The sequence below is a fragment of the Haliaeetus leucocephalus genome, unplaced genomic scaffold (assembly GCF_000737465.1).
Source record: "Haliaeetus leucocephalus isolate CR32 unplaced genomic scaffold, Haliaeetus_leucocephalus-4.0 Scaffold240, whole genome shotgun sequence".
Classification (NCBI taxonomy): Eukaryota; Metazoa; Chordata; class Aves; order Accipitriformes; family Accipitridae; genus Haliaeetus; species Haliaeetus leucocephalus.
Genome location: NW_010972676.1, coordinates 553,087 through 567,572, shown reverse-complemented (window position 1 = coordinate 567,572; position 14,486 = coordinate 553,087). Strand labels below are relative to the sequence as shown.

Here is a 14,486-nt window from a genome sequence, read left to right as displayed (position 1 = left end):
TTTCTTTTTTTTTTTTTTTTTTTCCCCCCCCCCCCCCCCCCCTTAAACCTGTGTCTATTTGTCAGGTTTCTCATTAACTCTCTTTCTTGACTGACCTTGCTCCTCAGTTAGTGTTTTTGCTTCTATTGTTACTCCTACTCTTACTGTGTTTCTTCTAATTTGTCTTTGGGTTTTTTTTGTCCATCTGGTCCTAATCCTGCCTTCAGTTTCATGTCAGATGTGCCTTTGCTTATTCCCCAGTTTGACTGCATTTTTCAGGCTTTCTTTTGTCATCTTAGCTGAAAAGTAGGTCCAGTTACTTATCTTCCAGTGTTTCTGGATGGCCCTATCTTTGCTCAGTGAATTCAGTATATATTCTCTCTATATCCCCGAATACATTTAACCCCCAAATGTGTGAAAGCTACTCAGCTTTGAAAGGCTATTTGTGGGGACAGAAAGGGGAAAACTGACAGTCAGCTCTCTGAAGAGTCGTGTTTCTGTTGCAAACAATAAGGATGCATGAAAGAATGGCATACAAAAATTCAATTCACAGTTCAAATTGTGGTAAAAGTATAATGAAGAGAATAGCAATTAATTAGTAACATTACTATCCAGAAACAATAACGTAAGAGCTGACCTATGCTTTATGTTGGAAAAATCTTGCTGCTGTTTCTAATTCTGTACTTTAAGGAAAAAATGGAGTCTTCCTTTTAAACCCTTGTTGATGGACTCTAAAAACAGTTTGGTACTTTGATTAAAATAGGAAATTGGATGTTACTACTCTGGATTACACGTTGTCCTCCAATATTTGTTTGTATGTCTCTACTCATGCTCCCAATACAACAGGAGCTTTAGCTGTAGATGCATTGAACTCGGATACTGTTTTAGCTGATATAGGAGATCTAAAGGAGAGCTTGTTGAGGCATTGGTTTGTCCCAACAGAAGACAAAGTACGATACTAGTAACTTAAATGGGTATATTTGACTGAAGTAGAGGTCTTTGGAAATAAATGCTCCAGTTTCATCTGATAACTGAATCTGTATCAACCCCCCCCTTCATTTTTAAAGGTTCTTTGTTTGGAAACTTCACTCAGTGTGTATATACACACTTCTATGTGCATGTGCACACACTCTTTATATATCTGTTCAGATATATATATGACAAATGCAAACATGACTTGGGCATAAGGATATTATGTGGATAAAAGCATGATATTTGAGCCATTATTAGAAAAAAAATCATGAGCAGCTGGGTAAACAAAAATCTTTTGGCAAAGTTTATAACTGTAGGTTGGAGGCTTTTTGTGATTGAGGCAGTGATCTCGGATGTTGGAGAAACTGCTTAGAACATAAACAGAATAAACCTTTCATTTTCCTAATCCTGTGTCATCTCCCTTGTCATGTTGTTGTAGGTGTGATGTCACATATTGCCTTGTCATAATCGTGAACTCAGAAGGGTTTGTAGGCATGAAGAGGCGCAACTAACATGTTTATGCCTTTGATCACCTTTTAAGTAGTAGTTTTTGCTGATGTTGATTGCATGTTAAGTGAATGTTGTTTATGCTAATCTAAGCTAGATGCTGCTTGTGATAGTTTTAGGTATGTGCAGTCTAAATTGATCCATATCATAGCTAATGCTTTATTTACCTATGTTGGTAATTGAAAAATCTTCTTCAGGAGATTTTCTTTTATGAAAGATGAGAATAAATGCTTAATTAACTCGTTGCTTTGGAGCGTTTCTCTAAAAAGACATTTTTATGTAATGTTTTCTTGCAAATACATCTGATAAAAGTGTTTTTGGAAGCCCCAGCATATATCTTTGTCTGCATTCTTGGTCTTGGTTCTTGAAATTTATTTTTGCATTGCCTATAAGAGAGTACAGATGTGTGACTTCGAAAAAATATCTTTCCCTCTGGCTTAAAGCACTGCTTGATATAGGAGTGTGTATCTTTAGACTTTAAAGAGATTAGTACTGGAAATTTTCTCTTTTTTTTTTTCCTGAGTAATGAATAAGCTTTAAAATTACATTAAAAAGACTTTATTAATGGACTTGCATGTTTAATACCAGCTTGTTTGAAGAAGCTGCTTTCTCTTTTTTGCTATAAAAGGACTACTATCCTTTTTAATTTTACTTTTGAGATTTAACACCTGAAACTTTCTGTACAACAGTTTGATACCTTCTGACAAGTTGTAAGAGAATCTGAGATAGTGTTAGGGGTACTTGACATAGTTCTTCCATGAGAAAGTGTTGATACCTTTTTCTTGTTTCAGACGAGCTTAATGTGGTAATTGTGTTGTTACTGTGGTGTTACAATGTGGCAGTATTTGGAGGTAGAGGTGGTGTCTTATTAGACCCCACCGGGTATTGGGCAGCTTTTGGGCAAATGAGCCTTTCAGCCACAAGATGAAGGTTTGTTTATTTGAAAGCTGGTATCTCTTTCCAGTTACACAAGTTAGTCTAATAAAAGCTGCTACTCCTGCCAAAGGTCTTAAATTTCCTTACCTCATTTAAAGAAACATGCTGGTTTAGTTTGGACTTGTTTGTCTTGAGTGGAGAATAGTTGTAATGGCTTTTGGGTTTTTCCCCTTGCACATTAGAATTGTTTGTGTAGCTAACAGCCAGGTGTCATAAATGGCTTGTTTTATAGCTGGCCTGACACACTTTCGGTAGCAGTGGGCAGGAGTGTGTGAATTCTAAGTTTGCAAAGCCTGTGAAGGTTAATCCCTGCCCTGTGCCAACAAACTGTCTCATGGTTAAAGGGCAACCTGCTCCTTGTATTTACAAAGAACCTCTTAAAAAGAATCAAACTATGTACTACTTTTAAACCCTCTTTTATGTCTAGCATTTCTATTTTAGCTTTATTTTGCTGTTTACAAAATGTAAACATTTTTCAGTTATTGAGATCAAATAAGCAAGATAAAATTTTAAGACTGACAGTTGAAACAACTTTCCAACTCTTCCAAGTTGAGGATATGAGTATTTTAACTAAATAGGAAAGTATATTCATGAATTTACAGACAGATTATTTCAACTTAAAAAACCCCCAAACCTACTAGTTTTATTTCTGTTCTTTTTATTAAATGCACTTTGACTCTGTGAAGACACTAGCCTTCAAGCAAAGGAACGTTTCTCAGCCTTTTTGCACTCCCTTGATGACACTGTCAGTTTATTTTGGTTTAAATTTTTTTTCAAACTATGAGTTCAGGATTGGGGGAAAATAAAAGTTGAAAATTAAGTTTGAGCTTTCACTGGTTCAGAGTGTGTCACTGCTTAGTCTGAAGTTAGTATATACTTTAAAGACTGTATATTGTAGTTTTCAGCTGTGAAGAGGTTGCTGTGATCTCGTTTAGGGACTCTACAGACTGAAATACCAGTTTTTAGACTCATTTCCCTCTGTCAGAAAAAATCTGAATATTGATATTTTTTCCCTACCCCTCACATTTTCTTAACATTCTCAGTGGGTCTTGTTGGGAGGAAGTGATATTCCGTTACACTTATCAAACCTTGTTAAATAAGTAATCCATTTATTTTGTGATAATGGAATTCAACATACACCTACAGGTCGAATGTGATCTGTGGTATATTTACTATAAATTATGTAAAGGAAATGTAATTTTATTTTCAGGTCCTAGAATAAGATTTTGAGGCAGCCCTTTAAAACTTTTTTTGTTAATAGTTAAATTAATTTGTAACTAATGTGTTTTCTGTTGTGTATTGAATCTGAAATATCATAGTCTGTTGAAGGGTCTTACTGTTTCTTGCACTTGTACGAATTTTACTGAGGACATTCTTCTGCACATTTCTAATTTAGGGATGGTAATGCAAACTTTGTAGTGATCTGTTTCAATACAAAATCTCTCTTGATAGAGAACAAAGTACTTAACCAATGTCAGTTGTATGTGGCATAGGAGAATAATAATTGTTCAGAGGAACCTGCAAATATTTCTTTGCAGTGCCTTATGAAGTTGTTATCCTTGTAAACTTAAGTTAGTGGAGATATTAATGTGGGATTTTTGTCATTATTATGTAGTAACCTAGTGTTTCACTTTTTGCAGTCTTTCAGAAACAAGATAGCCATGGCCACAGAAATTGGCTCCCCGCCCCGATTTTTCCATATGCCGAGGTTCCAGCACCAGGCGCCTCGGCAGTTGTTCTACAAAAGACCTGATTTTGCACAGCAGCAAGCAATGCAACAGCTTACCTTTGATGGAAAGCGGATGAGAAAAGCTGTGAACCGAAAAACCATAGACTACAATCCCTCTGTAATTAAATATTTGGAGGTTAGTTAATTTTCTGGTTTTGTTTGAAAAACTTATCTCCTTCCTGAAATTTGTGATTGTGCTTTTCAGTGTCCATAGAGCACTGGAATACTGGGACATCTACTGCTGCATTTGCAAACTAAATGGCAAATGCTTATAAATTTGGTATAGTATGAATACAAAGGGGTTTGGTCCTTGGTAATAAAACCGCACATATACACAGCTGATCTTGTAGTTTATGTAAACACCAATTTTTACATTCTGTCTTGGAATTCCAGCTTGGAGTGCAATTGAGTGTCTTGTGTGATATTCTGACTTTTCAGTGAACATAAAAGCTCATTATAAATAACGTAATTGTTCTTCTTTCTGTTTTGAAATAGAAGTTTCCTGAAGTGAGAAGTAAACCATTAGTATTTCCCCTCCAAAACTAGGGCACCATAAAAATATTTTCTCATCATTTCACTGAATAGCACTGCAACTTGCACTGTGGTCTCTGAAAGTCCCTTTCTGTACAGTTAGTAGATACAGAACAATTTAAATGAAGTTTTGTTGAGGAAATGTTTCTGTAAAAATGCTTTTTTAGCTTTCCTGATGGGGTGGTATTAATTTCTTAAGAAATATGATTTTATGATCAAGATTCACTGTACAAGTACTCGATATTACCTCAGAAGAAATAGAATCAAATCTGTAAATACAGGAGCTGCTGGAATCTCAACAGCAGCATTGCAAAAACATGATGAAACTAATTCAATCTGCTGTGGCCAGTGCATGAGTATAGCTTGTAGGCGTTAACAACTGGAAGGCTTTCTTAATAATAAATTTAAATTATCTGCTAAGATCTGTTTAAACACCAAACATTTAAAACATATCCTTATATTTTAGGAATGCCCCAAAATTATTCTATTAGTAGTGGACTAATTGAAAAAAAAATATTTCGGTAATTCAGGACCTTTTTTACTATGGCAGAAATAAGCACCCTCAAACTTCTGTTTATTAAAACAAAGTCGTATCTGTATGTTTTGGATGCTTACACAAAATTAGGATATACCAGCATTCCATTTCAGTCCCGGCTTCAATAATACTGATTTAATTTGATATGGTTCTATAAAAAATTAGAGAAGTGGTTTATATGTAATTTGCTCTTGGCTTAAGAAATTCTAGCAAACTGTAGTACTGTGCTGGAAATGTTTTACCTAGAATTTTAGCTTATATTTCTAATACATACACAGATCCAAATTGGTGAAGTCTACAGCACAAAGCTGAAATAATTTAATTCTTAATTCATGTAAAGTGCTTTTGAAAAGGTTGTGTTTGACAGCTCACAAAATTTAACTAATCGAAGGCATTTTTATCCCTTGGTCTTCTAAGTTTTATCCATTTGAATGCATTGTTATCTTTATGCTTCAGCTGCAGAAGCTTCCTTTCTAGCTCGTGTCACTGTGCGGGATTTCATTTAGAGTTCATCATTCATCAGTACAGCTCCTAATGGTGTAAATGCTTATCCTGAACGTAAAGCTTTTGAAATGATTGAACGTGCTTCTTGCAGAGTACCTATTAGCCTGGGCAGCAAAGTACCAGTTGTCTTTGTTACAAAAATGTGGCTTATTACATAGGATTGCTCCTTTCATGTTGTTAAGCTGCATTTTTAAATGAGCTGCTCTAGCCTGATGAAATTAGGACTTTAAACATTCTTGAATCTTTTGCTTATGCTGTACAAATTCTACAGGTTTCCCAAGACCAAAGTCTTTTAAGTGAGTTTATTCTAAAATCCTTGGAGTGCTTTGGAATTTCCCAAACAGGCTGTCAGTGTGTTCCTTATTTTCTGTTGGTTAACAATGAAGTATAGTGGTGGTATGAACTAGGAGTTATTTTCTTCTTTCCAGAATAGAGTATGGCAGAGAGACCAGCGAGATATGCGAGCAATCCAGCCTGATGCAGGATATTATAATGACGTAAGTAAAATCTTTCTATGCCCTGATGAAGGTCTGTGGATAAAATTTGTTTAGAAAATCAGAAGGATTCTGCCTGCCAGCTGAGGTTATCTTTTTGTCCACAAGAGGCCTTAAAGATATGAAGGATATCTTCACTCTACATTATCTTGTTCTGTTGGATTCCATGTCCACAAAGAAAACCTGAAGTTGGATAGGCTTTTACTTTTTGAACATAAGAGCTCTCATAATGCACTGAGTTTGCAAAGCTGCTCTTGAAGATGCTGGTTCTGGATGTTTGAGATGGTAAATCATGCAGACTTATGAACACTTCTAGCAACTTACTTCTGATAATATCCCTGCAAATTAAAAACTTGCTTTTTCAGAAATGGGTGTTCAGAATGTATGCTTTTCTTGCAGTTTCTGGTTAGAAATGTCATTACTAAATCTTTTGTTTCTTCTCTTGTAGTTGGTCCCTCCTATAGGAATGCTGAACAACCCTATGAATGCTGTAACAACAAAATTTGTTCGGACATCTACTAATAAAGTAAAATGCCCAGTGTTTGTTGTCAGGGTGAGTATAGTATTGGATTTACTTAGTTGTATTGTCTTAATTTAAAGTGATATTTGTAACAGAAGAAAGAAACAAGGTAACAGTTAAAGCATTTCCAAATAAAACTAACATGTGAAATGTTTGGACTACTTCTGTGTTTCGTCTTTCTGTGAAGGGTTTTAGGAGATTAAGTGGTAAGGTCTGAGGACAAAATAATTCTTACTCTCACAGTTTGAGTTGCACTTCCTACTTTTTTCATTTGGAGGGGCTAATTATCTTGACTCTCAGAAAAAAGACAATTCAGTCTCTGTGCTGTTTGACTCTTGTAGCATCTTTTAACAACTTTTCCATTATGTCAGCAGTATAATTTAGTATGGATATTGTGTGCTAGAAATGTATTGGTGCCAATAAGCTGTTTCTTCTCTTATGGCTAGGTTTTTTTTTTTTCATTGCTTTTACAGTGGGCCTTGTCCTGTTGTTACAAAAGAAAGGCAAAAGCCCTCTTGAACAGTTCTGCATTTCTGTCTATCTTGCATCCTCTAGAAAGTCATTTAGTAAATTCCAATTCTGCAGATTTCCTGGAAGAAGCTTATGATTTGTTTGGAGGATTGTGAAGAAATATTTGAATGTTATATTTGCCCAGTTTAGTTAAATTTTTCTTTTGCAGTGGACTCCTGAGGGGAGACGCTTGGTCACTGGTGCATCTAGTGGAGAGTTCACTTTATGGAATGGACTGACTTTCAATTTTGAAACGATATTGCAGGTAAATTCATCTGTCAAGATTTCTGTGTATTTGCTTGAGGTCTTGGAGTATGTTTTAGGAACACATCTTCACCCTGCTCATCATGGGTCTGTGGTCTAAATGCAGTAATGGGAGCCTTAGAGATCTTTTATGTTTTTTTATTCTGCTGTCAGACTGTGGCTATAGGCAGTTCATTTAATGCTTCTCATTCCATCTCCATATGCTACACTAACTGTTACCAGAAACATACTATGAGTATTTGTAATAATGAAGAAACACTTTGGAAACAAAATGCAAATACTCTTCATTTATTATTTAGAAGACCATTGTATACAGAATAAGGGAAATTCCCCCCCCCCCCAACATCTTGAATCTAACTAGGTCATCATTGTTTTCATTTCTTTGTTCCAGCTGTTAACTAGGAACTTTACTAACTTTTGTGTTTGTGTGGGTCAGATAGTATTTGAATGTGTTTGCTAGAAGTTTTGTTTCTGAATTTACAGGCTCACGACAGCCCTGTAAGGGCTATGACTTGGTCACACAATGATATGTGGATGCTGACAGCAGACCACGGGGGATATGTGAAATACTGGCAGTCCAACATGAACAACGTCAAGATGTTCCAGGCACATAAGGAGGCGATTAGAGAGGCCAGGTTTATACACAATATACCATTTTCTGTAGTACCTATTGCCATGATTAGACTGTTCTCTAAGTGTATTCTGGGTGCAGAAATGCATGGGTTCTGTCAGATTCTGGGAAACTTCCTGCACCACATAAACACAATATTTTCTTTTGTTTCCACTTTCTCACCGTTTTGCTGGCACCTTTCTGAATTAGTATTGTCCCAGTATCCGCCTCTGCAATATGTTAGAGATGTATTTGTCTGCCGCATTTTGCACTGGTATTCTTTTCATTTTTATATGGTGACGATGTGTATCAGTTATTCCTTTTTATACGCACTGTGTAAGACAACAATTTCATTCCAAATAAAGAATTCAGTCTTTAATAATCTAACTGAATAAAATATAAAGCCTTCAGAAATAAAACACCTGCATAGTTCTCACAAAATAATAAAACACTAAATAAAGTGAAGAACTGCTTGGCTTGGTGAAGCCAAGACTTCCAGTAATACTAAATACCCACGCAGACTGCCACATACAGAAGTCTAATGTTAATACTGAATGGGTTCTTCAAGCTTGAAACTGTAAGCAAGCCATTGAAAAGAAGACTGTAGGATATTCTCTTGGTTCAGTGTTGATGCCTCAGTTGTGCAACTGTCTATTTATATAAAAAATGGAATCTATAGTGATACAATCAGTAAGATGTAAATGAAGGTTGTTTCTAAAGCAAACCTGCACATAATCTTTAGTAAGATATGGAAGTGTTTTTAAAGTAAGCCTGAAGAGAAGCTGCAGATCCAAAATGAAGCTAAAGCAGTGTTTCTTTGGGTTCAGGTGCTGGCCCTTGGCCATAAAGGTTCACTGCCACAAAACCACTTTCTGCTAAAGTCACCATTTTTCTTTGATAGGGTGCAGCATTTTCTGCCAGAGTTTGATTATGAGAAGTGCTTACATTGGATTCAGTTACTGTGTGACTGTCATGGCCATACACTGAATTTCTCTACTATTTTAAGCCCTTTCCTGATCATAAAGATCTAGGATTTCACAAGGGCTCCCTCATGGTCTTTCACTGCACCAGAAAGGAAGTGAGTGCCTGTCAGTTGCTGGAGATGTTCTGGCCCTAATCACATGGCTAAAAAACTCCTTGCTTTTCCAGTGACTTTCATCAAGCAATATTGACTGTTCAATCTGGAAGCTGCTTCTGTGTCTGTAGGATTCTTTTCATGGTGTTGATGGGGTGTAATAAGAGGGATTTTTTCCAAATTACTTTTACAAGAAGAGGTACACTTGTTTTGTATACAATTTTTTCAGCAGTTAATCTAACTAGCATTTTCCTGTGACCAGCTTTCCCTTATTTTTGCTTCTCTGCTGCAAAGCACCTGTGGCTGAAGAGGAGTTTTTTCCTAAGAACTGTTCTCCTGTGCTTCTACACAGTGTCACTTTCTTACGGATTTTACCAAACATGAAAATCTAGGTTGACAGTTACCAAATCATATTGGTGTTGCTTCTCATCCTGCAGAGAAGGCACTACCATGTACATTCATAGGTAGGAAGGTGCTAAGAATAAATTCCAGATTTTTTTCCTCATTTGACAGGGGACTGCAATGCAATAGTAATCCTATGCTAAATTCATGTCTTGTGATGAAGTGTCATTTGGCAGGCGCTGTATTCACTTAAAAGTCCCTATGTTCAAATGCATCCTTCAGTGTGTAACACATTACAGTATAATTTTGCCCTGTCTGAGAAGCATAGATAATCTGTTAAATGCTGACTTCTTTCCCCTGCTGTGTGTCTTCATGTAACAGTTTCTCACCCACGGATAATAAATTTGCTACATGCTCTGACGACGGCACTGTTAGAATCTGGGACTTTCTACGTTGCCATGAGGAGAGAATTCTTCGAGGTATGTGTACCAAAAGTACTGATTGGGGTATTTCAAAAGGGGGAAAAACCTTTTTTTAACTAGGTGTTCACAATACAGAAGTATCAGCTTGTCTACATTTTTGTATTACATCCCTGTCTTAAATCCTCCAAACAAGTTTTTGTTTGGCTGCTGCTATAGGTGCCTTACAATACTTAGATAGGCTGCAGTTCACAATGGCGTTACTCTTGTTTATTGTCCACTTAAGCTCTAAACAACGGAGTTGGATATAAGGACATTTTTTCTACTGCTAATGTTGGTAGGAACAGCCATTTCTGGATCAGGAATACATTTACCTTTCTCCAAAGCTTAATCTTTGTGACCACTTTTACTTCAGAACATACATCTTCATGCAGAGGATTCCATTCTTCTCATGGGAGTGCCTTCCATTCTGATTTCTTCAGAGGCAAGGTAGTTGGTTTTTCTCAGTCCTTAAGAGGAGAGCATTTAGGTAGAGAAAACAAGTAAATTTTGATCACATCATGCATAGCACATGCAAATAATCCTAGCTTCAGTTCAGTAGTTTTCTGTCCAACATCTGTGTGTGCTAACTTCTGGTGCCTTTCCACTGGCCTTGTTGAGCTTTCTCCTTCTCTTGTTGCAATCTTATTGAACAATAACAATAGCTTCTGACAACTATTCCTTTCTTGTAGAAGATGTCAAAGGTACATAATTTAATAGGAGAATGTATTAAAGACTTCCATGAAATTGGGGGTTGTAGGCATGCAGATAAACTGCAAAGAAGGTATGCAATAAAAACATGGAATTTTGGTTTTAGGTGTGTGAGCTTGTTCAGTGCTTTACTAAATTAAGGATTTTTCTTTTTTAAAATCATGCTTCCAGCTTGGACCTGCATTATGTATTTTACCAAGTAGAGCTCTCCCTGTTTCTCTTGACTCTTAAGCTCTCTTGTTTTACTAATGCACTACTTTTAAACACCACTACTTTGAAAAGATGTTGGGCTCCAGCGTTCTTGCAATGATGATATTCTAACAGAATCTGTGCATAGATATTATGGTAGATGTGTTCTTTGCAGGACCTGGCAAGTGAATTTCTAGGCTATATCACTGACATCTGTTATTCTGGAAGGACCTGAACAGATTAGGGATTGTTTTGCTTGATGCTTTACAAAAGGAATCATTCTGCACTAAACACATTGTATACCCTCCTCCAAGTTTGTACTAGCTACTCATTTAAACCGTGAGGAGGAAATGGGGATTGTCTCCATGCAGCATTGTTGAGGCTATAAAAATCCCTCCAATTCTTCTACATTCTTTTAATGTTCTGCATAAAGTAGGAGTAAAGCATTTAATTTAGGCCACAGGGAACAGAACTTGCATTATATTTCCTTCTGTTACCTTCTGGACTTAAACATTTTGGTTGTGACTATCTCAGATAGAATTATGCTTTAATTTCTTACAGTTTATATGTCTCAATATAGAATTTTTAGTTTGAAAAATAGCTCTATAAAGAATATCTTTGTTTCTACTTATATGATGTACCGACAGTACACTTAAGCTTTTACGTAAGTTGGAAATATTTAGAAAACTTAAATCTCTGGATAAAGTTGGACAGGGCAGATTATTCCTTGTTTCTGCTGTCAGATAGGCGAAAACAAAAAACCCCAAAAAACCAACCCAAACACTGGCACCAAAAAGTCCCCCACAACAAAACAAAAATAATACCTAAAATCCCCGAGTGCTGGGAGCGGGAGGATGTTTCTGCAAAACATGCAAATTTGATATGGTTTTGCTCCCTAGTGCTATTGTGAAATATGATCAGAAGACATATTTGAAAGAACTGTATGGGTAACAGGTTTCTTGGTGGAAAATACAAGCTTTCATTTTCGTTATTTGGAGTTTACAGCTTATGGCTTTAGGAAACTGATCTGCAGCTTTTTGCTTCTCCAGATGCATTCTGCTTTTACATATTTAGGAGTGTGACCTGTAATACTTTGCTTAGTACAGCCTTCAAAATGTGTAAATACTCATGCCATTGCCATTGCAAAGTTAGTGATCTGTAAATTAAAATTCTGTTAGCACTTCATTAAAAACATATTTTGTTATTTACAAGAAGTGTTTAGATGAAATACCATGTTAAGGAATGTTTTTTTATTTCCTACTTTCACAAACCATGCTTCAGCTATTCTGGTTAATATTTGTGCTGTGAAGTTGAAGGGATTCTATAGTGTAGTTTAGATCTAAAGTTTCACTTAGTGTTTTAAGGTATTCTTCAGGTTATCACACTGAATTATAAAAATCAAATGCAGCTATTAATTTACAGTCAGATGTGTTCATAAAAAATGTTATCGCTCACATGGATACAATATCAATATATCATTATTCCTACCGATTTTTCAGGAACATATTAAGGAACATATTTTAAGAAACAGACTTGAGGACTTTAATGCTAAGGAATGCTTTTAAAGCAATTCTGTAAAGAGCATTAAAGGTACTGGGATAAGCTTTGCTGATACAGAAAGGACAAAATTCTATAGGCTTGTTACAGGTGCTTTTTTTTTGCACTGGAATAAACTAATCTAATTTATTTCTGTTATTCGATGAAATGCTTCCCTTTACTTAAAACTGGTCTGAAGGAACAATTCTAGTCTTGCCTTCCAAAGAGGATTGGAAAAACAAATTGGAAGTGGTAAGTTACATAGGACTACTTCTTATGGTTTTGCTGGAGTTCTTTCAGCTGTCTACAGTAGGCTATGCTTTTTTTGTTTCAGTAGTTAAAGCCATGAATATATGGGCTGCGTGAGAAACACTTATTAACTGTGTCCAGCTTGCTTTTAATTTGTCAAAATGAAAATAAACAGAACACCCTGTTTTGTTCTTCATATATAATGCCAGAAGTTCTGGATCTTTTTTCTTTAATCTGACTCAGAGTCCCTTTGCTGCCCAGCTTTTCACTAATTTATGTTGCTCTACTGCTGTTTCTACCATCGTGGCTTTCCAGGTGGAAAGTAGGTGGAGCTTGGGTGTTTTGTTAGATGTTTTGTTAGAAGTATGTTCAAATTTATCAGGTTCCTTTTTAATATTGTAAAGAAATAAATAGGATTAAAAGCTTCCATTTCTTGGGGAGCCATCTTTAAGTAACTCATCTTCAAGTGAATTATCTTAAAGAACTTGAAGGTGGGGGAAATGGCATTGTCATAGTCACTTACCTGCTTGCTTCCCCTCAGCCTAACTACTGCCTGTCTTTTCTCTTGAAGTAAAGGTGCTGTACTCCTAATTCTGCACCGGTAGTTTTTGCCTATGTTAATATCTGTAATTTTGCCATTTTGATGGTGGTAACAAGTACAGTTTGGTGCACTTCCTAAAATACACTGGTAGGAATCGAACTGATGTTAAAATAATAAGATACCAGAAGCAGTCTATAGTATAGCAATATGTTGTTTTTGTGTCAGTAGTCTGTTACTCTGAAAGATATTTCCAATAATGGTATTTATAACAAAACACCATCAGGTCTTTAGTCTAAACAGTTGCAGTGAAGTTAATGCTAGGACTCATGTAAACAGTCCCTGTTTCTGTAAGAACATACACATTATGGCTTTTAATAATGTTAATTACATCTAGTGAAAAAATGCATGTAGTAAAACCTTGATGTCCCTTTATTTCTATTGAGAAATTAATGTTATCAATGATTTGACCGGGGGCTGTGAATCTCTCAGGATTGGGTCTGTGCTAATGTGTCTGAGAATATTTTGGGTAGATAATTAGTAAACACATGATTCCTTAATTATAATTTTCTCAGCATGAAATCATGCATCAGGAGGCTACAAACACATTTCAATGTTGTCAGTTCCACTGTCCGTCCTTCTCCTTCCTTTCAGTCACACACACAAAATCCAGTAGAAATGTGTGCTTGGGAGGACTGTAAGGTTTTCATTCTGAAATCTAAATGAGTATATGTTCCCAGGATTTCAAAGGCTGCCTGGCTTAAATAGGTCTTTTGAGGAGGATGACACTATGCTTCAGAGAGCTGGGTAGAAACCCAGGATTTGATAAGACATTTTTATAGATAAGGTTTTTTCTATTTTCTGGCTGTAAAATAGAGTAGTACACTAAATGATCTTCCAGCCAACATGGTAGATTTGGCAAAAGATTTTTCTTATCCTAGCTTGAACAGTTAAAAGCAATAATGATTCTTTTACGTTCTGTTTGGATTTAAAATTTGCCATTTATAACAAGTAATTTCTTACTAGTACGTGATTTACTCTAAGAAAAGTCTTTTGCCTGTCTTTAATAACATTGTTCTGCCTGGAATTTCCTGTTCAGGCATAATACTGGTGCAAAAAATCTTCACCTATAAAATAACACGTGTGCCTGTACATGAATGCAGAAGTCACAGCAGTCATGGTAAACTTATTTTTCATCTGCACACAAGTTCTGAAAAAGTGTCTCCGTAGCTAGTCATATAGAAATAACTGGACAATTTTTTTCCCCCTCCCCTCCCCTCCCCTCCCCTCCCCTCCC

General features: G+C 36.1%; 1 protein-coding gene across 5 annotated transcripts in view; it reads left to right on the top strand.

Annotated features, from left to right (window-relative positions):
• Positions 1–14,486, top strand: part of WDR33 (WD repeat domain 33) — a 74,712-nt gene that overhangs the window by 16,856 nt on the left and 43,370 nt on the right. For all 5 annotated transcript variants that reach the window (XM_010568207.1, XM_010568205.1, XM_010568208.1 and 2 more), the window contains exons 2-7: positions 4,035–4,259; positions 6,122–6,190; positions 6,636–6,740; positions 7,387–7,482; positions 7,965–8,116; positions 9,890–9,987. In XM_010568207.1, the coding sequence (XP_010566509.1) occupies positions 4,056–4,259; positions 6,122–6,190; positions 6,636–6,740; positions 7,387–7,482; positions 7,965–8,116; positions 9,890–9,987 (724 nt within the window). In that variant the 5' untranslated portion in view covers positions 4,035–4,055. The remainder of the gene's footprint in view (positions 1–4,034; positions 4,260–6,121; positions 6,191–6,635; positions 6,741–7,386; positions 7,483–7,964; positions 8,117–9,889; positions 9,988–14,486) is intronic.